General features: G+C 37.3%; 1 protein-coding gene and 1 long non-coding RNA gene across 2 annotated transcripts in view; one reads left to right on the top strand and one right to left on the bottom strand.

Moving 5' to 3' along the window:
• Positions 1-524: 524 nt before the first annotated feature.
• Positions 525-1,855, bottom strand: LOC107589335 (uncharacterized). The gene is made up of 2 exons (XR_001609666.1): positions 1,228-1,855; positions 525-1,097 (listed from the first exon to the last, which is right to left on the bottom strand). It is a non-coding gene; the product is annotated as an uncharacterized lncRNA (long non-coding RNA).
• Positions 1,856-15,114: 13,259 nt separating this feature from the next.
• Positions 15,115-26,824, top strand: part of LOC107589291 (telomerase-binding protein EST1A-like) — a 17,051-nt gene continuing 5,341 nt past the window's right edge. The window contains exons 1-13 of the mRNA XM_016277688.1: positions 15,115-15,236; positions 16,774-18,937; positions 19,065-19,257; positions 19,876-19,986; positions 20,510-20,616; positions 20,826-20,904; positions 21,418-21,528; positions 22,776-22,985; positions 23,804-23,865; positions 25,519-25,664; positions 25,776-25,892; positions 26,015-26,189; positions 26,274-26,490. Coding sequence (XP_016133174.1) covers positions 15,125-15,236; positions 16,774-18,937; positions 19,065-19,257; positions 19,876-19,986; positions 20,510-20,616; positions 20,826-20,904; positions 21,418-21,528; positions 22,776-22,985; positions 23,804-23,865; positions 25,519-25,664; positions 25,776-25,892; positions 26,015-26,189; positions 26,274-26,490 — 3,804 coding nt within the window. The 5' untranslated portion in view covers positions 15,115-15,124. The remainder of the gene's footprint in view (positions 15,237-16,773; positions 18,938-19,064; positions 19,258-19,875; positions 19,987-20,509; positions 20,617-20,825; positions 20,905-21,417; positions 21,529-22,775; positions 22,986-23,803; positions 23,866-25,518; positions 25,665-25,775; positions 25,893-26,014; positions 26,190-26,273; positions 26,491-26,824) is intronic.

Below are 26,824 nucleotides of genomic sequence, written 5' to 3'. Positions count from 1 at the left end.
GTGTGTGTGTGTTATATATATATATATATATATATATATATATATATATATATATGTGTGTGTGTGTGTATTTGTAAATGCTTATGTATATGCATTTATTCACAGGCTAGCTTAAGCCATTATAATACGATGAATCTGACTGAAATGTTGCTTTAGAGTGGATCAAAAACCTTTAATATTTGAAGAAGACTGAAAGGTACTTATGAGGTTTCCCAGAAGAGCAGATGAAGGTTAATTCCAGGAAATTTTGTTGTGGTGAAAAGGTTACTGCGAAGACACCGTTTTTGCTGGTGTGGCCGAACTAACCAATCAGATCTCAGCAGTGACAAAGCAGGTGGAGGGAGTTTCCCAAGGAGGTTATTTAACCTAAAGAATAACTATGATGTCAGTGTAATAAAGCACATGGTCCATATTTACAAACAAAAGTAAGACAGGATGACGAACGAAGAATTTTTCCATTGAAAACTGTTTAATGTTCTGAAGTGAGGAGATGATGAGGGATTGTTTTGTTACTATGTTGGCTTTTTTTCTTTTAGAGGGCCAGGCTGTGTTTTATAACCAGGAATTCAGGAATTCATCCAGCCGAGTGTGGTTTGAGTTACTTATTATTTATTTCCAGCCTGATCCAAACACACGGTCCTGCCACTTCATGGTTTTCCTGTTTATGTGGACAGTGCGTATCATAAGCCAAAGTTAATTTCCTGACTTCTCAACTTCCCAAACTCATGTCTTCTTTCTTTCTATCTTTCTTTCTTTCTGAGCTGCAGGAACTCTCTGTGTTATCATTGGTAAGGTTTTGGTGAAGAGGATATGTTTGTTCTGGACAAAAACCTTCAAATTCTTGTGGTTTGGCTGTTCCTTCTTGTGCGTCTATTTGTTACAGGGGCACGTTTGGGTCAGGTAGAATTGGAACTGATAAATCACAGACTATAGTTTACATTTCTAATCACTGCTTTTAATGTATCTTGTCAATTTGTCTTTGTCCTTTTAAAATGGATAGAATTTATTGATCTAAAAAAAAAACTTAAAATCAGATTTTTAAAAATACAGAATTTAAACTTTTATAAGGGAAAAACATGTTGCTGATTGTGTCACACCTTGTCAATTTGTCTTTGTCCTTTTAAAATGGATAGAATTTATTGATCTAAAAAAAAACTTAAAATCAGATTTTTAAAAATACAGAATTTAAACTTTTATAAGGGAAAAACATGTTGCTGATTGTGTCACATAATTTTTTCTGCTTTTCTGTTTCAAGGTCTGACACTGCCAAGTTTATCTTCTTTTAGAGGCTGAATGTGTAATTAATAATTCTCAGAGTGGCTGTGAATCAGTGTGTGTGTGTGTGTGTGTGTGTGTGTGTGTGTGTGTCCGTCCCTGCACGATGCCCTTAGCCCTGAACAGTAAGAGTTTATGTGCTGAGGTTCAAGTATCAGCACATGGTCTCTTACTTGTAGGGAAAAGAGTCTCTATCGACCTCTCATCGCTTTTTTTTTCTTCAAAGTATTCACTTTGTTTTGGAAGATCAACATTTACTTTTAATCATTCAGCAACAAATAAGGAATGTCACAAGTTTAGCATACATGAGGCAACAATTTTCAGAAAGATTCAAGAGTAAACTTAATAGTATAGACGTTAAAACATAGAAGAATAGATAACTTTTTTAAATCAAGGAAGTGCCATTATTTACTGTTGTGTGCTAAATTATGAAATGTAATGTTCAACATGGTTTAGACTAGTTGCATTCATTTTATTTAAAAAAAATAATAATTACATTTAAATTACATTTAAAATTCAAATGGAGACCCATAATGCTTGGATCCAAAAATGCTTAACAATTTAGATAACCCTGGGCAAAAATATGAGAGTAAACTTAATAGTATAGACGTTAAAACATAGAAGAATAGATAACTTTTTTAAATCAAGGAAGTGCCATTATTTACTGTTGTGTGCTAAATGATGAAATGTAATGTTCAACATGGTTTAGACTAGTTGCATTCATTTTATTTAAAAAAAAATAATAATTACATTTAAATTACATTTAAAATTCAAATGGAGACCCATAATGCTTGGATCCAAAAATGCTTAACAATTTAGATAACCCTGGGCAAAAATATTTAAAAATTATTTAATTAATTCGTAAAAAAAATAAAATGCCATAATTTTAAATATTTAGGATCATCACAGCTTTATCCTACAAAAGGCAGAAGCTTTATCATACAAAAGGCAGTTTCAGAAGCTAGAAAAAAAATTCATTATTTTTAAATCAAATGTATGTATAGGAAGTGACTTTATTTATTGTTGTCTGCTAAATGATAAAATATGTAATGATCAACATGGTTTAGATGCATTTTTTAAACTTGGATCCATGATCCAAAGCTGCTTAAAATGTAAATAACTCTGGGCAAAAAATATAAAAAAATATTTAATTAATTAAAAAAACTGCTATAAAATATTAAGGAATGTGACAATGTTATCATACAAAAAAGACACCAATATTCAGTAAGTTCCAAGAGTATGTCTACAGCAGCTAGAAAACAATAGAGAAAATATTTTTAAAACAAAATGTATGTGTAGGAATTGCCTTTATTTATTGTTGTCTGCTAAATGATAAAAAATCTTCATGGTTTAGATTCATTAATCTTTTTTTTTAAACTTGGATCCATGATCCAAAAAATGCTTAAAATGTAGATAAAATATTTAATTATTAAAAACTAGCATCATTTAAAATATTAAAACCAAAACAGGGGACATTGTTATTGGATGTTGAGATTTTATTTACGCACATTTTCATATAAACATTTCTAAATATAATTATTTTTTTATTACATCAATGGTACCACACAACACTGGCCTACAGATTGTTTTCCGCAACTACAAACTCTCTCCTCCAGAGGGCGATATGTGACTGCTAAACGTGAATATGAATTTTCCTTTTTAATTTGGGCCATATCCTAGTGCACACCACTTTAAATTGCTGCAGATCAAAACACGTTTAAACAACACATCTCTGCTAATATGTATTAATTACTCACTGAATTGACTGAAACACCTGCCCTGCTGTCCCAGATGTCTCCGCAATGTCATTGGTAAAAAATCAAATATACAGCTTTCATCAGTTACACATTAAACATATTCTGTCACTCTATCCTAATTGAAACTTCTCCCTGTTCCACAGGAAATTGTCTGGAAAAAAGGAGCAGTCATTGGCACTCCACATTAGAATGAATCACTTGGCCATCAGGGAACAAACTGAACCATCAGGAAAACATTAGAGAGTAATAATTGTATATTCTGGTACAGTACATGATTTAATTACAATCTATTGAAGTTTTTAATGTATGTTGTGCAAAGAATAAAGTTTTCGGTCTCAAATCAAGAATCACAACGTAGCTTTGATGCTTCAGTCTGAGAAAAACATGCTTACTTTCACATCGGCAGAAAGAGTTTTTTAATAGAGTTTCAGAAGAAGGGAAATATATAAATAAATCAATTCAGACTTTGACCTACTTTCTCAAATCAAATCCTACTGTAAGTGCTTCTTAGAAAATCCTCACTGCGTTACAATTTCACATGCATTCTGGTTTCACGCAATCATTTCTGATGCTTCCAGTTGACGATATAACACCTGCCCCTTGGCGACCATGGCTGTAGACTGTTACCACGTGCCAACGCTACAGTAACAATCTAAAGCCACGGTCACCATGGAGACAGCAGAGGTAGGGATGAGGGGGTGTTGGCATGGTAACTGGAAATAGTGCGATCCTATTGGCTTGTTTCGATAAAATGCCATGCCTCCATAGCACAGGACTCCCCCAATACAGGCTCAGATATACACAACTGTTTGCCGTCACAGGCGAGTATTTCTGATGAATGCGTGCATGCGCATTTTAACAGCCTTCCCTTTTCAATCACAACCTAAGTTATACAGATGATACACTTCTGTATTAGTGATGCTGGAGCCAGACTTCAGTAGCCATGACTGTAGACTGTTACTGTACTGTTGGACTCCATAAGCAGTAAGCAGTCTAGAGCCAAGGTCATGAAGTGCTGGCATACTGGTAAAGACTCATGCTGGGCAACACCAAGAAGAATTCAGCTCACATGGAGAGACAGAACAGCTACTGCAATTAAAGAGAAGTGTTACAGAAAACACAGCAGAACTCAAACAAACGTATCTAGATGAGTTAGATATTGCTTTTATATGATACGTATTGAATATGGCCATGAATCTGATGCATAACGGGTTATTTCATTAAAAAGGGCATTGGTTTGCCCAAGCAGAATGTTCTCAGGAACATTGATTCCTGTGAGCCTCGCTGCCGGGTCAGTGACGTAGATGCAGGCTTGAACCCCTTGAAAGTCGTTCCATTTCCTGAAAGTTTTTTCGATTATGTTTTATTCTCCATAAATTACCTGATACTTAGTGACTCTTACTGGCAGCCCAGTGTTAGACTGCTTAAATGCATTTGGTTCTGAAAGGAGGATGTAGACTTGAGAGTAATAACCGCTGTCCATGGTGCTGAAAACACAGCTTTACTCTGCTTTATTCTAATGAATGAACTTTTTAATATAGTAATCCTATATATTTCACAGCATTTTGGTTAAATATATGACTGATTAAGCTATTATCAAATATCTTTTTCAAAATTTGCTTCATAATGCACTATTACTTTAAAAGAAAATGTGGTGTATAAACAATTCTCACTCAGAAATTTCACAAATAATTACAAAGAAATGGCAAATAGCACATTGAATTGAATGTGGAATTTTGAAGTAGAAAAACTGAAATGATATTTTCTTGTAAAGCCTACTCAAATAAGCTTCAAGATGGTGACTTAAAGAAATAGTTCACCCTAAAATGAAAAGAAGTTAGGCAGAATATAATGAACTGACACCCTCATAGACACAATTAAAGTGTTATTCTGCTCCAAACATCTGCTTTTGAGTTCCACATGTTTAAAAAAATTAAATAAAAATGAGGGTGAGTAAATAATGACAGGATTTAAATTTGTAGTTGCACTATTCCTTTAAGAATGAAGATAATTAGCTGTACTTATTTCAGCTTAAAATGTTGGTTTTTAGTATCGTTGGCTATGCTAATTCAGTTGTACATTCATTAATTTAAGGAGAATGAATAACGGTATCATCAATGAATGAAAACGGACGCCCACTCCCTTCTTTAACACCCCCGCGAAAAATAAAAGGATTGTGCTGCAGTCGCTTGTGTGTGTTTGTAGCTGAGCGCGCTGTCTCTTTAAAGGGTTACAGTAGGTGACTACGAATCATCTGCAAAGTGCGCAAGAGTGACGCAGACCTGACTTCAACGCCTGAATACACGTCACAGAATCTGTGTAGAAAAAAAGGTGAATACATACATAGCCTACACTCAAGAGGGGAGGAACGAGGGAGGTAAAACAAGAAAACACTTCGTTGAATATAACGGCAAAAATAAAACGATGGTTAGTGGAGGTACAAGAACATCAACAGGAAACAAAGGAGAGCCGGAGTGTTGCCATGTCTAGCAGTTTTCCACTTAGAAATGTGCTGTTTTTAGGCTTAGAATACATCTTCAGATGAACGGAAGAAGAAATCGTTCCTTTCCTACAAAACTACTCTTTTATTTCGATCCTATTATACGGAATACTTTAAAAGTTCAATTAATATTGAAATGTTTTTTTCTGTCCGGACCTGGCAACAACGACGACAGTCGTCTCTCGGAAATCTCTCAGTGTCACACATTCACGAGAGAGTTTACAGCGAAGATTGGGATGGTTTTATACATTAGATGCTTCACGTAGAACGATATTCAGTAATCGACTTATTTCGCGATATATAAATACATAGGCTACACGTTCCCAAAAAATTAACATATGTCTGTCATTCCCGAAAAGTTGATGCACAATGAGGCAGCTGTATAATGAATAATAATACAAATCGTAGCTTCACAAATTCATACTCTTTTTTTTTTTAAATCATATTCCTTAGTTTAACTCGTGAAAGCAAGCTTTTTCAGCATCAACTGCATTGTCCAACAGACTGTTCTCTTTAAAGGGTCTTCATGCTGCCCACGTGCGAAAAAAGTGAGTCACACTGCAGCAAGTTTCAGGTCGTCTGCAATATGCCGTACATCTTTTAATAAACACGCATAAAAATGATTATCTGGGAAATAAAAAACTTCTAGGACTTGGGTATCTGGCAAGCTTCGGGTCATTTCTAAATGAACAAACGGGCTGTCACCGTGCCATTTTCAACCAAACAGTGTCAAATCCCTCTTACCTTGAAATATAGGAGTCCTCGTCAAATGCAGTCGATTTTCTGACGGCTGTCCGTTTTCTAGTACCTCGTCTATTAGATGTTTGCGCTCCAGTAGGATGGCTCGGTGTAGCTACTGCGTAATGAGAAGTTTTTCTCGCCCGAGTGTCTCCATATGGGCCACTGTCTACACTCGTCAGTGTAGACAGTCTTCTTTTTCCTGGTTGAAACAAGCAGCTCTCAAGCGCTTTTCCATCTACCGTGGGCTTTTTATAGAGATCTGATAGTACTAGTAAGCTGGAGAGGGAGGGGGACTCATTCACTAAAAAGCATCACCTACTCAACTACGCGCGTGCACTACGTCATTGACGGAATTTTGTCAACGGGGCTGCTATTTATAAAGACCAAGGAGAGTTTGGATTCTCATAATGCTCAGTTAGACGAGCACAGGATGATTATATATAGACTGTGTATCCTTGTTCCTTCTTCTGAACCTTCCAGTTAAACTCTCAAGATTGAAAATGTATCTAAATACATTTATGATGATTAAAAACTGGTCTGGTTTTGATGTGGGGGAGACCAGGAAAGCCTCTAACATCATCAGTTTAAAAAGATACAAGTAGGCTATAAAGTATAATTTCATCTGTCTTGTGAATGAATGGATGTTAAATGACAGAACTATCATCTGAATCATCAGGTTCCCTTGTTTAAACCAATATATAACATTCACAAAACCTTCATGTATAATTTCAGATGTCATCTGAATCATTAGGTTCTTGTTTCAACAAATGTATAACATCCACTCAACCTTTTCACCTATTTGAGAAAATTTCATAGAAATATTATGACTGATCAAGTTATAGCACTTTCCAATGTAGGCTACTTCTACTGGACCCAAGATTGCACACAATATGACCGTGTATATAGGCCCCATTTACCAAAACTATGGCAGAAACACAAACACGTGCTGTTATGTTTTAGAGTTTTTAGTCTTTTGCGCTTTTGAATATTGTTTTTTGTTTGTTATATTTTTTATGTTATTTTAATTTATTTATTTATTACCATTTTGAATTAAAATGTTTAAAATGAATAGGGAATGGGGAATGGCATAGTAATCATGAACAAGTTTTTGCTCAAAATAGTAATGAAGAAGTGAATTTGATGTAGTGCCACAAATGAACACATCTTATGATGTTTTCAGTTAGTGTTACAGGTGGTAAAAACAGCCCTCTTTGTACTTCATACTAATATATATATATATATACATTATATCAAAGTTTGAGACACTTAGCACAAAAATACCTATGTTACAGACGGTTAAACAATGTATTACAGCACCCCTCAGTCTCCCCTATACTAAGAGCAGCTTGAACAGCAATGTAACGTGTCAGTTTAGTTGTGCTTTTATTTTCATTAAACTTGTGAAAATATATTCAAACTGTATAATGAATCATGTGTAATGAAAATAAAATTTCTGGATTTATATGTATTATCCTGCGTGAGCGCGTGAGTCGTGATTCCTCGCGCGCCGTTCACCCTTTGATTACCACAGTCTAGCGTTTCAGTGCGGACGCTCTTTTTCCAGCAAGAACGGACAGAAATGTCGACCGCCATTCAGCTGTCGAAATAAACCGATTTGAGTCATATACCGCGCAGAACGTCGACAAGCTCTCTGCGGATCGCGTCGCTGAATCATTCTCGAGGAGATGCGTTTAGTTATTCAGAGAGACGTCAATGGGAAGCAGTCAAATCGGCAGAGGATTGATAAGCCTCCTGAAATCAATACTCGATTTGAAATCTCGAAGTGCGCCGAGAGCACGCAAACGCGTACAACCGGTAGTCTACGTCCTCATGACCAATTCTGGAAAGTGATTTGGGGAACCCTGAGACGTAACGCACGTGTCAGACGGGTAGCTCGTATTCTCCCTCCTGAACCTGGGATGATCAAGACCGCGGAATACACCGCGTGCCCCCGCAAAGGGTACGTCCCTGAGGAAGTGTGCAGCTTTTCGAACTCTCGCTGTGCTCATATCAACTTATTTAGAACATTATATTAGAGAACGTATTCATTAAACAAGAATAACTTGAATTTAACTACGCGCTGCCAACTCACACATAAGAACGCGTGTTGTGCTTGCCTCATCGATATATGTTTTATTATAAAAGACCCGTTTATAAACCTTTTTACTACCAAGTAAAGAGATATTTCGATGTTTTTGAGGACTTTTGAATTAATTTCTGCATAGACACACAAGAATGAAAAAGTATTAGGCTAAACATTTATGCCGAAGGGGGGAAAAATGCTATTTGTGGAACACACGTTAACCTTTTGTGCTTCAACAGATGGTCATGTTGCCACACTACACGCTCTACACAGTATTTTCACGATGAATACCTGCCTATCATGTCAGACGCCATATCGATTTTAACAGATGAAAACGAAGCATAAGGGATAGACTTATAAACGACATATAGGCTACTCTCTTGAGTAAGTAGGCTACTTATTTTGAATACATAATTGCTTCGCAACAGCTAAAAAGTATGTGTGCACTATGCATGTAATTGCACCAAAGTAAATATATTTCTAAAGGTGCTGTTGACATGAAATTTTCACCAGATGTCGGTAACAACCCAAGTAATCCATACGTACAAATAAAACGAAACAAATTAGTTCAGAAATTAAGTTATGTGTAATCAAATGGAATGACACAGGGAAAAGGTATTGCACTTTAATACTTTGTACAAAAGCCTTTGTTGGTAATGACAGCTTCAAGACGCCTCCTGTATGGAGAAACTGATTTTGGCCCATTCTTCCACAGAGTCTTTAAATCTTGAAGGTTCTGTTGGCCTCTTCTATGAACTCTGATCTTTAGTTCTTATTTTCTATTGGATTCAAGACAGGTGATTGGCTGGGCCATTCTAGCAGCTTCATTTTCTTTTTTTGAAACCAATTGAGAGTTACCTTGGCTGTGTTTGGGATCATTGTCTTGCTGAAATTTGTTTAATTTTCATCATCCTGGTACTGTAGGTGTTGGGACTGAACCAGCTAATATTAATTTCCATTGACAAGGGGCATGATTGCGTTCTAATTACTGATAGATTTCAGCTGGTGTCTTGGCTTTCCTTGCCTTTTTGCACCTCCCTTTCTTCATGTGTTCAATACTTTTTCCCTGTGTCATTCCATTATTACACATAACTTAATTTCTGAACTTATTTGTTTTGTTTTGTTTGTATGTATGGATTACTTGGGTTGTTACCGTCATCTGGTGAAAATTTCACGTCAACAGCGCCTTTAGAAATATTTTTAGTGACAAAAATGGTGACGTGTTCAATACTTATTTTACCCGCTGTAAATGTAATCTGGACACACTATATCTGTCATGTTGACAGATCACATGACCTACCAGCATCAGTTGCGCCGCTTCACTGCCATCCATGAATCCTCTCCCATGGCCTCAGTGTTTATAGTATGCCCACTTCAGAATCTCACAGGAAATCTAGGTACTTTTTGTTTACTCTTTTATAAGTACTGTGAATTCAGACATGCCTCTTTTGTCACATACTGTTTTCACCTACTATATAGTAGGGAAGTATGTGGTTTTAGATGCATCCTTTACAATGGTATAAAGGTCCTACATCATGTAATTGTCACAACTTACAACTTTCAAAACGGTTATGGAGTTTTGTCTTGTGAAAGTTTTTTTTTCAGAGGGACATTTGAACAATCAGCTGAACAACTGGTATTGGTACAATCCATTGAATGTGCTGTAATTCTGTCCCTCTCTCCCAGAATTGGTGCTACCCTGAGGTCTATACAAACCTACAGGTAGTTTAATGAATCAGTTATATAAAACTACACTACTTGGCCCTGCCTGACATGAAATTAAATCTACCCTCGTCCTGAGAACACAGTTCAACCTTTCTGTTAAAATCAACATTTATTATTTAGTTGACCCTTGCCTAAATATATATGCCATTTTAATTGTGTGCACTTGTTTATACAACTTTGAATATATAGATATAGATAGATAGAAATTAGACCTTTTGACGCAAGCCATTTTGCAATATTCAAACAGTATCAAAAGTAGCTCTGCGGTTTTGGAAATCCCGTTTCTTTAATAAAACATGAATCTAGTTGTTTCACAGACCCCTTTCTGAACTACAGCAGGGCATTTCGAGTGAACACGTGCCTTCTTTTTTGAATTTAGAGAGAAATGCACGCATCACCAATTGCAGGAAGCTCACTGCTGGATTCAATTTCTTTTATTTCAGAGCAGAGGACAGAAAATAACTCTCTTAGACGCTGAGTGGGAAGAGTCTTTGGGAGGCTGCGTTTACTTCCGCTTCTATTTTCAGAGGCCCATCTCCTCATCAGGAGCTCCTTTTTTGTCATCCCAGCCTACTCTCTGCATCCCTCCATCTATTGCTTAGTTGATTCCTATTTGTTTATGAGTTTCTTCCAGCTGTGAGTTTTTTTATTTTCCATTTCAAGAACATCCTGATCTCCAAATGTCATTGTTTTAAAACATACAGATGCAGGATTATATAGCACAGATCATTCATGTGAATGAAAATGTATGCATGGATGATTTAAAAAAGGAATTCGACAGATTGTTGGTCATGTGTGGGCATATTTTGCAATGTGCTGTTGTGTTAAAGCTTTCGTTAAAAATAACAAGAAGAGATGCTGAATTTTGTTATCTCCTCTCTCTCTCTTTCTCTCGCTCTCTATTTCGTTGTCACTTCCGCCCACCCTTCTCATCCTGCTCTCTTCCTCCCTCTCCAAAGTATTCGCCCCCACAGAAACTGTCACCTCCCTCCCTTTTCTCTCTCCCTGCTTTTCGCGTGTCTCTCCACATTGTCACTGTAATGTTTCTCTCTCCCCACATTTGCAGATGTTCCTCAATTTGCTAGCGACACCGAAAACGATATCAGAATTTTCTGAAGATTGATTCAAAATGCGAGACTTGATGTCTGGAGACAGTAACTGCTCCCTCCCTCTCTGTCTCCCTTCTCGCTTTCTTTTTGTGTGTCTCGCTCTGTATTCGCCACACAGAATGCACTCAGATCAATACAAAAAAAGCCCACACCCCTCCCTTATCCTCTGCCTCCCTTCTCTTTTCACCCCCTCCCACCCACCACGTCTCTCTCTCTCTGACTCATGCAGAAATCCCTGCATGCCTGAGCCCAGTTTGTGTTTTCTCTCTCTGATTGCTAGGCTGACTTGCATATAATGAGGTTTGCCGGAGAGAACGAGTGAAAAAGAAGGACTAGTGAGAGGCAAGTGGGTTCTGATTGGTAAAACCCCGTCCGCCCCCGCGTGTTCATTTACGCACACACACACATACCTTCAGACCCCCAAATGCACACATTTCTGTTCCTCCTACCACACCCGCCCATATTGCCCCGCACATCCACACATGCACACACACTCTCTCTCTGATACAAGTTCATTCATTATACATCAAAAGAATAATCTGGACCGCTGTGAATCCCACAGTGTGACCAATAACTGTCAACAGATGTGATATTCATTTAACAAGATAGATATTAAATCACTGCACTATATATGCAAAAGAGAAATCTTGGGTGCGTCATCCACTAGCATTGCAGACAGAAGAACACAATATGCAGTGAAAGTACAATATACATAAGGTACAGAATGCAGTGTAAAAGGAGAAAATGTGCAGCTGTTTCGTCTTGTCCAGTAGTGTAATATATCATATTAAATCATATGTTTGATATATATATATATTTGTAACATTATACATTTCTTTACTTTCACTTTTGATCAATTCATCCTTGATTAAAAATATTACCCCAAAGTTTTGAATAATTCCTCAAAATTATGAAGTATTTAGATTTATATCTATTCTATTTTTATTTATTTATGTATTTCTCCTTTTTTGTCAGACTGTCAAATTATTGGCAATATGTTATTTTTGTCTATGTTTGAAAGTTGATTATGAAAAAAGCAGCACAACTGTTTTCAACATTGATAATAATCAGACATTATTTCTGAAGGGTTAAATGTATATATTTGTATATATTAAACACAGAAAATTAGGTCTCAGACTTTTGGGTCCCGCTGTATATATACCATGAATAATTGATGTCATATTTAATATTTGAGTTAAGCAAAGTTGTTTCTTCCTCATTTAGTGCATATTTGAGTAGCTTGTAAATTAAACACACTTCCTCACTCTTTTGCTTCATGGGAAGTCCAGCATTTCTGTTGCTATCCTCTCTTTCTCTCTTCTCTGTCTCACTCTCTCGGTCTCTCTATCTCTCGTCTTCTGTTCTTCTTCCTCCCAAGAGCTGTTAATGTGAATTAAACATTAAGAAGCTTTCGGAGGCTTGAGGTTATTGGGATACATACGTCACAGGTTCTATATACCCTCTCAATCTCAAACGTCATGGTTTTCAACCCTATGTCTCATTTTCTTCTTCCCTCCTGGTTCTTCTCACTGCATTATCTCTGCATTGCTCATTGTTCCTGCTGCACCTTCTCCACCTCTTCATTTAATTCTCTCATATTAATCACTGTCTCTTTCCTTGTGTGTCACCTGGACCACTTCATCCCTCCTTTTACCATCATCCACCTCTTCTCTCGTTACTTTTAAAAAGTTGCCTTCAGCCGATCACCTACTTCCCCTTTACATCCCAAGGGAGAGTGGGGGAGAGAACAGGAGTGTGTGAGAGAGAGGGAGAGGGAGAGGGATGGATAAATGAGGGGGCAGGAAAACCCCCCTGGTGTTGTGAATTCACCTGCAGAAAACTCCCAGCCTTTCCCACCTCCGCTCTGCTCATCTGTATTCTGAGTCTTTGCTCTGCTCTCGTTCTCCCTCCTCCCGCCTCGATATCTCATCTCCCCCTCCTCCTCCCTCGCTTCTGTCCTTCAGTATTACTTTACCTGCAGCATAGTGCAGCAATGAAACATCAGTGGCAGTTTCCAGTGTTCATCAGTTCATCACAGTTCAGTATCAGTATTAAGTATTAAAAAGATTAACAAGATTTTTGGACATGGCACCAAAAAATAAAGGTTCTTCGTTTCCTTCTATAGTTCCATGAAGAAACGGTAACATTCATGGAACCTTTCCATTCCACAAAAGGTTCTTTATAGTGAAAAAAAGGTTCTTTGGATTTTTAAAATGTTCTTCACACTAAGAAAAAATGGTTCTTTTAAGAACTGTTCACTGAAAGGTTCTTTTGAGGACCCAAAAACGTTTTTTCTATGGCATCAAAGCCCCTTTTGGAACCTTTATTTTTAGGAGTATGCAGTATGCGTGCTATTATAATGCTTTGAAACAAGACATGTTTATAAATTGGTATTAATTGGAGTACCCTGTAAATTCCATTCGTGATGTATGAATGGAATTTATATGGTACATCAATATTTACAGTAGTACTGAAAGATTACTATAAGGTAAGCTTTCTGTACTACTGTATATATTGAAGTACCAAAATGTCACTGTCACTGGGCTGGTACACTTTCAAAATGTGCATATATGTTATTAATATGTATATTTAATATACTAAAATCCACCCTTTAGGGTTGAAGAAGGTACAAAAGTGTACTTTTTGAAAAGGTACCATCCTGGTGACAGTTTTTGTACTTCTTTCTGAGAGTGCAATATAGCATTATATGCAACAATTTTAATATAGGATGCATACTGGCTTTAATTAATAAATAAAAAAATGTATTCACATGCACTGTAAATCATAAATGATTCCAACTTGAAATGTTTTAGATACATAATGCACATGAGCAAAAAATATTTCCAGATGAAAACGCACACCTCGACATCTGAACGACGTATGTGTGCTATCAGGGAGGTGTTGTTACGCCCTGTGGAGCTGACAGGAAGTACTTCCATAAATAAGAAATTCAGACAAAAGGGGAATTGGGCTCCTGGCCCTTTAAATGCTTGGCTGATGCCATGTTGCTAGGGAAATGGAGATGTTTACTCCAACATCAGTGTGAGCTGGCTGGCTCTCTTGTGTCCTTCCACGTTTTCTCTTTCTCACTTGCTCTCTCTCCCAAAATAATATTTATAATTATACACCCATACTATTTTTTATCTGATGTGAAATATAACTATAAATATCATTTAATTAATAAAAAAATGCATAATAATTACATAGGCCTATATGATTTGTCAAAAGGGTTTATATTTGATTATTCGAAATCACTAAAAATCACATTTAATTTGTATTTTTTCATTATTCAGATTATAGAGGATACAAATGATAATTGAATATGTAGACATTTCATTTTTATTTTATTTGGGTTGAAATGGTATAGCCTAGCCTATTCATAAATGTAAGTTCCTTCAAACAAAGCCATACTGTTTTTCAAAAATAATTCTGGAATTGCTGTAAATATTTGAGTTAATTAAGAAAAGGGGGGGGGGGGTTGATTAATTGTTCATTTTAATTCATCAAAGGGATACTTGATCCAAATCTGTATGAACATAGTTGACGGTAGCCACTGACTTCGTCTATTTTCTTCCTCAAGTCAATGCATGGCTACCGTCAACTGTTCGGTTACTCACATTATTTAAAACAGCTTATTTTATGCTCAACAGAAGGAAGAAACTTTTACAGGTTTGGAACAACTTGAAGTTGAAGGTGAGGAAATTATGACAGAATTTTCATTTATGTGTTTAAAACTATCCGTTTAAAAAATAGAAGTTCTTGTTTTCATTTGTTGTTTTATTTTAATAACCGTTTTTTGTGTTATGCTCGGTTCTTTGGATCCCCTTTTTGTTGTATTGCCTTATTGTAATTATGAAGAAATTGTGCATTATGACGGGATTTATGAACGCGTTTTGGCTTTATGGCTTTTTGGCCCTACCAAGTCGCCGTGTGTATGTGTTTGGTTCTGACGAAAATGGCGGACGAGCTGGAAAGAGTACGAATTTCAGCCGCGGAGCTACGTGCAGAAGCGTCGAATTTCACCACACACGGCGACAGTATAAAAGGTTAGGAGCTCTCTAAATGTTTATAACAACGTAAGAAAGGTAGTAGTCGAAGACAAGCCTTATTTTGACATGTCACGTTAAAGTTGGGGTTCAGTTTGCTAATAGCTAGCTAGCATAACTGTCAACAACAGTCGTCGTTCATGTGGGTTGAACGGCGCTTGTTTTGAAAGCATTTAATATCTCTTGCGTGTTTTTCTGGAATGTATTCAAAGTTATAATATAATAATAGTGCCATATAACCTAAGCCACCCATATAAGTGACACGCGTTTTTATTTGTTTACAGAAGTAACTGTTATATTGGTTTTTGAAGGCGACTGGTTGTTGAATGAGATATTTATTTTAAAGGAAGATTTTATAAATAAGCTGCTATCCAACGCCAGCTCTTTAACTTTATACCGTAACTTGATTATTGCGGTCTGTGTTTGTAGTCAACGTATATTACTGGGTTGGCTTGTTACAGTGCACATGCAACAGGTTATTTTCCACCGATGCCATAGCAACAGCAATTTGGTCTTGGATTTTTTTTTTATCAACAAAAGCATTGTATGTTGTGATATTTCTATCTTTAATAAAGTAGTATAAATAACACACATTTCCTAAAATTTATGACATTTCCCTAATGCAGCATTTCTCAACCAGTGTGCCCACTAGGTAGCCTCAGGATGCCTTTCAAATAAGAAAAAAACATTTTAAGCCAAAAGAACTGAGAAATCAAGATATTTATTATTTTAATTCACCTTTTCAATAAGTTCCTTAGCTTTTTTACTTTTAGGAACCAGGAGCCTCATTTATAAAGAAGTGCATGTAATGATTGTAAATCAATTTCTGAAACATATGCTCATTAAGCTCGGCCCAGTTTTTGTACAATGCATGTGTTTAGCCATTTATTTATTTATTTTTAGGAAATAATTAATAGAAATTATTTCATTTTAGTGATGTAATTCTCACAAAGCAGTTTAAATGATTCTCATTTGCACATTCTCACATTCTTGGACAAGGACAACCTAGATATTTGAGCTAGTCTAATTTTAAAAGTGTGATTTTTAGACTTGGAAAAGTAATGAAATCTTATGACAATTTTTAGAATGAATATGAGTTTTTTTAGGTATGTCAAGCTCTAAAATATTTTATCAGGCAGAAATTGTGAGTAAAGAAATAAAAAAAACAAAATGTAGTCCTTAATCCTTATCCATGGGCCCTGTGAATATTGTTGAGGCCAGTCTATGAACCGCCCTAATGTACTCTTCAGGCAATTGAGCTAGTCTAATTTTAAAAGTGTGATTTTTAGACTTGGAAAAGTAATGAAATCTTATGACAATTTTTAGAATGAATATGAGTTTTTTTAGGTATGTCAAGCTCTAAAATATTTTATCAGGCAGAAATTGTGAGTAAAGAAATAAAAAAACAAAATGTAGTCCTTAATCCTTATCCATGGGCCCTGTGAATATTGTTGAGGGCAGTCTATGAACCGCCCTAATGTACTCTTCAGGCAATTAATAAAATATTTGTTTTCTGTTTTTGTCATCTTTTTCTTAGAATTGCGAAAGGAGGGTAAGAAGCACCGGGAACGAGACAGCAAACGTCCAGACTTGCAGTGGTATAAACCTGGTGCTGCCCATCCACGCAGACATAAGGACAGGGCAGAAGGAGCCGGCTCAGACCCCATGCAACCACCGGACGATTGTGTTTTTGGTAATGACACCAAAATGCCTGATGGCTCAGCTACCAGTCCTGGATGCTCTCATGTAAGCACTGGAGAGTTTCCAAATGATCACAGCCAGCCTGAAGCAAATCATAACACTAAAGGACATGTAGGCAACAATAACCACCAACTTGTGGATGGAAATGCTGTTAAAAGCATTGAAGGTGCTGGTACACACAAATCACCGAAGCAGTCACGAAAGATGCGTAAACCTGACCGTGAGATATATCAGCCAGGGGGGCGAAGGTCTCAAGTACACAAAGAGACCAGGGTGAGCAAAGAATTAAATGGGGATCGAAGGAGAGAGGAGGAAGAAGTGAGTGGGAAATCTGCTGAAACAATTATTAAGTGTGAGAAAGAGGAAAAGCATAGAAACAGGCGAGGGAAAGATGGCAGGAAAAAGCAAGAGTCAAAGGGAATTGTAGACTCCCTTTCTGCAAGCAGAAATGAAAATAATGTTGAGAGTATCACGGTTAAAGTCAGCAATCTCCATTTAGGGTTTGAGGAAAGCAAAGATGGAGCTGGGCAGGATGGTACAAACCGGAGAAAACCTAGTGGGGAAGGGCGAAGAAGCCAAGCAGGTGGAGGGAATGAAGTGACTGGAGAAGACAAAAAAAAGGAGAGGGGTAATGGGAAATCCAGAGGAGGAAGGGAAAATGGTAACAACCAGGGCTTTGTCAAGAAAGAGCAAGGGGAAGGAGGAGGAAAAGGCTCAGAAGCAGATCAGCCTGAAGGAAAAAAGCAGAGAAATGTTGGCGGAAAAGAGGTGAGCAGTGACCAGAACATGAACCATGAAAAAAAACAAGGGAACTGGCCAAAAGAGAAAGGAAAACCATCTGAGAGAACCGATTCAAACAGAGTCAATTCTGCCTCAAAGCGATACTCTCAGTCAGACATCCGGCGTCCTCGAAACCGCACCTACAGCACGAGTTCGGCCAGTAGCGGGACCAGCATGGATGGTCTGGCTGAAGCTGAGAGACTTAGAGGGGAGGGTCAGCAGTTGGCGACACGCACTGCGGAGAAGACTGCTGGACAGAAGGAGTTTGTCCGAGGGAGCCAGGGCCGCCCGAGGAGACGGACGGCACGGACATTGTCTTCCACAGATTCACTGGAGGAAAATGAGGTGTGGGAGAAAGAAGATAGACGAGGTAGAGTTGCTGACGAAGCCAAGAGCAACCACAAAGGTCCTGAAGGGGGCGGAAGAGGGCAAAGAGCACCTGCATCTAGCGGTCGAGGAGGAATTTTGAGAGTTTCTTTGGACAAGAATTCAAGCGAGGAGCAAGCAAGCCGAAAAAACCCTAGAGGTCGTGGGAGGGGCATCCTGGTGCTTCCTGCCCACACTGATCTAACTTTGACCCCAGAGCCAGGGCCTCAGCTTGGAGCAATGAGAGGAGGAATGGGTCTTGGCCGAGGAAGAGGCGGCCGTGGAGGAGGGACAAGACGCCTTTGGGACCCAAATAACCCGGATAAGAAACCAGCACTAGTGTCAAGCCAACAATCCCAGCATACAACTCTCCAGCAGACTTTGTACTTGCAGCAGGGTGTATGCGGGCCACTGAACTTTCTGGACACTGATGACGAGACCACAGGAAGTCCTCCTGTCCGACAGGGCGAGTTTTTTCAAAACCAGCAAGCTGCTGCCATCGCTTACTACAAATTCCAGAATTCCGACAATCCCTACTGCTATCCACTATCGGCCAATTCCCCAAACAACCCGCCACGCTATCCTTACCCCTATCACGTTCCCTACCAAATTCCCGGCTCCAATGGGATGTATCCCACCTCTATGTCACCTTTTTATGGACCCTACGGGCAAGGTGGGCCAGGTTATCCCTCTCCAGCTGGATCTGGTCTCACTCCAGAAGAGGCAGAGGTGCAGACCAGAGGAGAGCTGGGAAAGTTTCTTCGGCTGGCTGACAGTCAGGAACTCCAACTCAGTAACCTGCTGTCCCGGGAACGACTGAGCCAGGAAGGATTGGAGAGGATGGCCCAGCTCAGGTGTGTATTGAATTTTGAACATATTGCATGGGAAAGATTTGTTGTATTAGAGTCTTACAGTTAGTAATACTGAACTTTGTTGAACTTGTTCTCTAACATGTTTCTATTTCTTCTGTTGTTTATGCAGAGCTGAACTCCTGACATTGTATGAGCGGGTGATTTTGACAGACATAGAGTTCTCAGACTCTCAAAACCTGGATCAGGCTCTGTGGAAGAATGTGTTTTACCAGGTGATAGAGAGGTTTAGGCAGCTACTGAAGGACCAGACATCAGACACAGCCCCACAGATAAAAACCATGCTCATGACCATACTGGAAGAGGTAGATATGCACAGTGTGATCTATATCCTTTTAATGAAAGTCCTTGTCATTGTCTATTTTATTATTAAGTGAGGATGCAATAAATTGGTTAAAGACGTTTTATAATGTTCCAAAAAAAATATTTCAAATAAACAATGTTATTTTGATCTTTCCTATTCTTCAAGAAAAAAAAAAATTAAGAAGAAAATGCCACAGTTTCAAATAATGGCTCCTGAAAATTCAGCTTCCCATCACAGGAATAAATTACATTTTAAAATAAAATGTAATTAAAATAGAAAACAGTTGTTTTAAATTATAAATAAATATTTTGCAATAATACTGTTTTACCACAATTTAATCAAATAAATGCAGCTGGAACATAGATTTCTTTCAAAAATATTTTTATAGTCTTATCAAATCTAAACATTTGAATGGTAGTTAGGTTTAGATGCTCTTATCTAGAGCGACTTACAAAATGTGCTTTGGCTTTACATATGCGATTGTTTAAATATTCACTGGTCTTTATGGAAGAATAAAATTGTGAAAAAAAACTTTTTGTATGATTTTATATAGCATCGTTCTGTAATATAATCAATTTGTGACAGGATGTTAAGATACAATGTTTATTTTTTTCCCTAGGGGGCATTATTTTTTGATTCACTGCTACAGAAGTTGCAGACTGTATTTCAGTTCAAGCTGGAGGACTATATGGACTGTATGGCTATACGAGCAAGACCTCTACGCAAGACGGTACGCTCCTTGTGTTTTTTAGTACTATCATGTGATGAATTACTTAGGAGTATGTGCCCAGCAACAACAAAGCCCTTTAAGCAACTTCTCATTGTACAGGTGAATCTCAATAAATTAGAATGTCGTGGAAAAGTTCATTTATTTCAGTAATTCAACTCAAATTGTGTTATTGTGTAATAAATTCAATGAACACAGACTGAAGTAGTTTAAGTCTTTGGTTCTTTTAATTGTTATGATTTTGGCTCACATTTAACAAAAACCCACCAATTCACTATCTCAACAAATTAGAATACTTCATAAGACCAATAAAAAAAATTATTTTTAGTGAATTGTTGGCCTTCTGGAAAGTATGTAAATTTGAATTACTGAAATAAATTAACTTTTCCACGACATTCTAATTTATTGAGATGCACCTGTAGTGTTTTTCTTGTCTTATAGAGTTAGTTGTAACAGGCCCTTGACAGTTAGTTCTGCTATTGTTGAGCACATTCAACAAGTGTGAATCCACTTTATCTTGTTGCAGGTGAAGTATGCTCTGATCAGTGCCCAGCGCTGCATGATCTGTCAGGGGGATATCGCACGATATCGTGAACAGGCTAGTGACTCTGCTAACTACGGGAAGGCACGCAGGTAATTCTGTCATGGCCACATTAAACAGAAAAAGTGTATTTTATAGTATAGTATGCTATTTCAGTATACATACATGTGCTTCTGTTTATATTATACTGTATAAATTAAATTAGCACAGCATGAATATATTTTTCATAAATTTTCCAATGACAACGACATCAATTAAGTTTTTGTATTTCAGTGTTACATTTTTTTTTCCTCATGTGCAGTTGGTATCTAAAAGCTCAACAGATTGCTCCAAAAAATGGAAGACCCTACAATCAGCTGGCCCTGCTAGCAGTGTATACGGTGAGAATTCAGCATAACAGAATTTTTATTAGATTAAGGGTTAGAATATTTACATTTTAATTAAAAATGTTAAGACTGGTTACTTGCACTGATATTCAAAATATTTTTTTTTTTTTATTATTATGAGGTTTAGGTTTATTATGAGTTGCTTGTTTGATATTGGCTTATATGATGACATTTAAAATTAAAGTTAAATTAGTTCTTTCTCCTCTCATCTCTCATTTAGAAGCGAAAGCTGGATGCTGTATACTATTACATGCGTAGTCCCCTGCTAGCAGTGTATACGGTGAGAATTCAGCATAACAGAATTTTTATTAGATTAAGGGTTAGAATATTTACATTTTAATTAAAAATGTTAAGACTGGTTACTTGCACTGATATTCAAAATATTTTTTTTTTTTTTATTATTATGAGGTTTAGGTTTATTATGAGTTGCTTGTTTGATATTGGCTTATATGATGACATTTAAAATTAAAGTTAAATTAGTTCTTTCTCCTCTCATCTCTCATTTAGAAGCGAAAGCTGGATGCTGTATACTATTACATGCGTAGTCTAGCCGCCAGTAACCCAATCCTCACAGCCAAGGAGAGTCTGATGAGTCTGTTCGAGGAAGCCAAGCGCAAGGTATGCACTTTAATGCTGCTGCTCAAATAGAATAATCCAGCTTTGATTTAATTCAATTTAAATAGTAATGGAAATATTAAACAATATTGGGTGTGCAGTAGGCCTGGGCGATAAAACGGTATCGATACTTATCGACAGTACACCTTCAATATCGATAGAAAAAATGTTCGATATAGAGACAGCACACACAAACATGAACACATGCTGAAATGAGTGCTGTGCCTGCCTACGATGAGGAGATTGTGAATAAAGTATGAATATTAGTCGAATTTAAAATAAACATTTGCATTTGAATGTTAGCTGTGCATCAGGGAGTGTCATCAGTGGCGCGCGAGATGCGGTGATGATGATGTAAGTGACAGTGTTGCATTTGAATGTTTTGTTAGTCTAGCCCACGAGACGCGCCGCTGCAGCGTTATTCATTCAAAATATTAGAGAAATATAGAAGCTCAATGCGGCGAAGATCTTAATTGGGTTAAAACCGACACCAAGCCATTCACACAGAACGCAAATTTAGCGCATTTTTTAGACGGACAAATATGACTGCTGCACTCGCGTCTCAGAGAAGAGATGTATAGAAAGTCATGCAAAGTTAAAACAGTTAAAACTTTTAGAAAACACGTCACGAATTTGTGTAGGTTTATTCCTTTTCACTGCGTCTCATATGTTTTAAAATGCAGTCTGTGTTAGTTGCGCTTTGGCTCTTTGGATTAAGCAATTCATAAATACATGATGCTGTTTTGTTCATAATTGTTTATGCAATTTACAAAATTATATTTGATTTTTATGAGTTAATTTAGACGTAATGCACGTTTTTATAGAGTTACTTGCTAAATGCGCTGCATTATTTTGCTCATTGCGCCCTTTTGTGGCCTCGGGAGACAATTAGACCTATACAATAAAGACCTATTTAATCTGCATATAAAACATCAGAAATTAGATATTACATTTTTGTGTTTGATTGTTAAAACCAAAAATATTTGTTGTCTGTCTCAATAAATTGATAATTATAAATACAGTGGTTAAATAAATAAAAAACAATTCTATTGCTTTTTGCTTTTAAAAAGGTTATAAAAAATACCAATAATTATCGATACCGAACGATATGAAACATCATATCGTTGATACATTTTTTAGCTATATCGTCCCGGCTCTAGTGTGCAGCTGAAAAATTTCAATATTCTTAGTGTTTCTTATACTTATATTCAATATTCTTAGTTTATATTTGTTCTTCTCTACTAACCAAGGCTGACCAGATTGAACGTAGACAGAAGCAAGACGATGAAGGTACCCGTGGTCCCCGAGGTCATGTAGGTGGGCGTCGTGGTGAGGACGCCACCCGAGTGGAGATCTGGATACGTCCCACCGGGCATCCGGGCACTTCTCGTCCGACAGGCAGTGAATCGGGCAAAGACTCCGAGCAGGACGGAGAGCTAGGAACTCTGAGTCCCAGTGATGTGAGTGCTTATGTAAACACGTGTCATTTGCTGTGCTCGCAGTTCAATCTGTTTGAGAGCTTTGCTTCAGAGAAATGACTAAATAAAATGCCACCATTGCGGATACATCCGCTAAAAAACAGATACTTTTTAATATTTTTTTAAAACAACATCCATCAAGAAACATCTAATTTTAAGTAATTTATCCAATACAATAATTTTAAGTGTCTATTGCACTTAAGGCAAGACATATTCCTCTGAGCCACGCAAATGTTTTCACAAATGTTTCAAAAAGCGGGCACACACACGTGTGACACACGTACAAACACACGCGCACATTAGGAGAGCCAAAGAGGTCACGTTGAGTTGTTTATGAGTCGCACAGGATGAGGCTGACTATGAGTCACCCATAAGTGGCAGAAATGGGCATCATTGTGCTGTGATGCACCCGTCATTTTGGTAACCTTGGATATTTGCCCACGTCAGCAACAAATGCACACTTACACTTTAAGAAAGTTGAATTCTTCCACCCCACCATTCGTCTTTTGTAAGGGTTAGCAGGTTGTTTTGAGTCCGCTTCTTCAGGCAGTACACTGATTTAATTAAATGAGAGCGCTTTAGGTTGATCAGCTAAACAAGGTGCTCATCCTGTGGCGAGTTTGTCAATTTTCGGATTGTTTTGTTTGTGTTGAGTCTTGGTGACTGTGCACACCTATTGGTTTGAGGAGGAAAACATTAGCTATTTTTTACTTCAATGAACGGTCGCTATAATTACAATAATTTTAGCTAAACAGTTAAATGACTCTTTTCCTTACATTTTTCTGTCCTGTTCTTTACAGCTCAACAAGAGGTTTATTTTGAGTTTCCTGCATGCTCATGGAAAGCTGTTCACTAAAGTAGGGTAAGTCTTAATGTCAACAGATTTGTTGTAAACATCCATTTTGACTGCGTTGTTTTGCTGTTAATTTGACCTTTGACATTGAAAGTTAGGTCCCACTTAACTTTTATGTGGCCTTAACTACTGTCTACTTACATTTAAATGAATCTTTTGATACAATGCACTTACTTGTTTTTACATTGTACTCATATTTAAAAAAATACCTGCATGTAATTACATTTCTAATTGTTGACCCATCCCTAACACCTTAACCCACCCTTAAAGCCATACCACCAAACCTGTCCCTAACCTAAGTACGTTGTACTCATTTTTTGATGCAAGTACATAGTAGTTAAGGCCACCTAATATAAAGTGGGTCCAAAAGTTATTATCTAGTCTAATCATATTGAGAACGCCGAGGGCTGATTTTGGAAGAGATCCTAGATTATGTATAGTAAGCAACAGCTCCTGAAAGGCATGCTTTTGGATCAGAACTAGTCAATTTACAGCACTAACTAAAAACATATTGGATTGGAATATAATCTTCAATTATATTTGGCAAGTGTGTTATTCAGAGATGTAATTGTTTAAAAAGACTTGTTCTAGGATGATTTTAGATTTTCTACCAAATATGAAAATTGAATTTTGAATTTATATTTTTTATATTGTATTAGAGCTGCACGATTAATCGTTAAAAGATCGCTATTTCATTTTTAAATGACAACGATTCATCCATGTCTATTAAATCTTTGAAAAAAATCATACTGGAACATTCAAATCTGCATTTGCGCTGCCGCTGACACAGAGAGCAGACATTTACCATGTTTGGGTAAGAAACAGCTTCACCAACAAGTCTTTTTTTAACTACACAGTATTATTTCTGTCTTACAGTCATTCATATCATCACAGAAATACTGGGATGAAAGTTTATAGTTCAGATATAAACATTGATATTTATCGGTAGCGACCACTGATCTATATAAATGCATACTATATAATTTCTCTTATAGATCAGTGGTAGCGGCCAAAATAGAGCAAATCCCCTTTTGAAAGTAACTGTCTAGTCAAATAACGTTTATGTCGATTGCATTGTTTCGCCACTAGGGGGCGAAAATTGACTTAAAAATTTGTCATTGAATCATTAGATTTGTTCAAAAATGCTGATTCATCCAGTAATAAAACAAGTGACGTATTTGTGTGTCATTGAATCATTCATTCAAACCACTTTTTCAATATTTTACTATTAAAAATTGGTGTATTAAATATATTTTAAATACATACATATTAAAGTGTTTAATAATTCATTCAAATTAATGAAACACTTTTAAATAGACACAATAATATTTTGTCACATTATTTTGTTTAGTTCAGAATTGTGGGAGAATAGTGATCTCTATCAGAGACCAAAAAAAATCACGATTCTCAATTTATCTAGAATCGGGCAGCTTTATATTGTATGGAAAATATTGTTACATTTTGTATATAATATTTTGATTGAAGTTTTATTGTTACTATGATTAATTTCTATATTGAGCTGCCATGGAAATAGCCTAAATAAATAAATAAATTAAATAAACAAATAAAACAAAACATGACAGGCTTATAATTACCACAGAAAATTATTTTTATTGAGAATATTTTGTACTCATTTGCATAATTATTGTGATTGGTCCTCAGGATGGAGAGTTTTCCTGCTGTAGCCAGTCGAGTGTTGCAGGAGTTTCGGGCCCTCCTCCAGCACAGCCCCTCCCCCCTTGGTAGCACACGCATGCTGCAAATCATCACTATTAACATGTTCACCATCCATTATGCACAGATCAGAGGTAAAGATTCAACATTATCAGTGGCCGACCGCAGATCCTGTCTGGTCCATTGAAAAGAAACTCTTGCTTCTTACTTTGCTGTGCCTCTCAATCTTTCTCTCTTTCTCGTAGCTGAAGGGCAAGGTGAAACTCGGTCTGTGTTAGAGGAGCAGACCATATCTCTTGGTTTAGCTATGTTTGGTCTCCTTGTGCAACGTTGCACTGAACTCCTAAAAGAAACACCTGCTGGTGAGTCGACAGTGGCTGTTTCACTTGTGTGCTGCCTACATAGACAGCATAAAGTCACTCTCAGTATTTGTGACTCCTATGCAGCTTTGTCTAAATGTTTGCTTCCCTTTTGTCTCTGCCAGAGCCTATCCCAGCAGAAGAGCTGGGGGAGTTTGATGAAATGGATGATGAGGAAGGGATGGTGCGGGTGTCTGTCTTCCCTCCCGACCTCAGAGAGCTGCTGCCGAGCATGAAGGTCTGGTCCGATTGGATGCTGGGCCACCCAGACAAGTGGAACCCTCCTCCCTGCAGTATTCAGTGAGTCCTGCTTGCATTACGTTCTCAGGGCCGTGTTGATTTGAATCATCTGAGTTGTGGTAATGTGGTACTGTGTGTTTCTAGGGGGGGTCCAGATGTGTGGCAGTGTCTTGCAGATCTGTGCAACTCTTTGGCCCGTGTATATCATGGTGAGGTTCTGCTGTATAAAGCTGATGTAAATGGAGAAGGAGACGAGGAACTCCGAGTCCTACAGCTGGAGGAGGACAAAATGCTCTCTGGCTTTGTCCCGCTGCTCGCTGCCCCACAGGAAGCTTGCTATATAGACCAAGGAACTGATGTGGTCAGTAATGTACTCACCTATTTGGCAAAATTAGGGCTGTCAGTAGATTACATGTGTGTGTGTGTGTATATTGTTCATTCAGTCTATTATTGCCTGCTTGGTGGAGAATATATCAAATTTAGGACTGTCAATAGATTACAGTAATTTGTCATTTCATTTTACTATTATCTTATTATTTTTTTTATTTTTAGTTCTTTTTTTTTTTTTTTTAATTTTTCTAAATGTTTTATATTTTAGTTAAAATTCTGTCTATATTTAGTTAAAGCTGCAGTTAGGGCTGTGACGGTGGCAGATTTTTACCACCGCTGTGGCAATGGACCAACTACCGCTGGTG

The sequence above is a fragment of the Sinocyclocheilus grahami genome, unplaced genomic scaffold, assembly GCF_001515645.1.
Source record: "Sinocyclocheilus grahami isolate Dianchi unplaced genomic scaffold, SAMN03320097.WGS_v1.1 scaffold7.1, whole genome shotgun sequence".
Classification (NCBI taxonomy): domain Eukaryota; kingdom Metazoa; phylum Chordata; class Actinopteri; order Cypriniformes; family Cyprinidae; genus Sinocyclocheilus; species Sinocyclocheilus grahami.
This window is presented reverse-complemented; position numbering and strand designations above follow the sequence as displayed.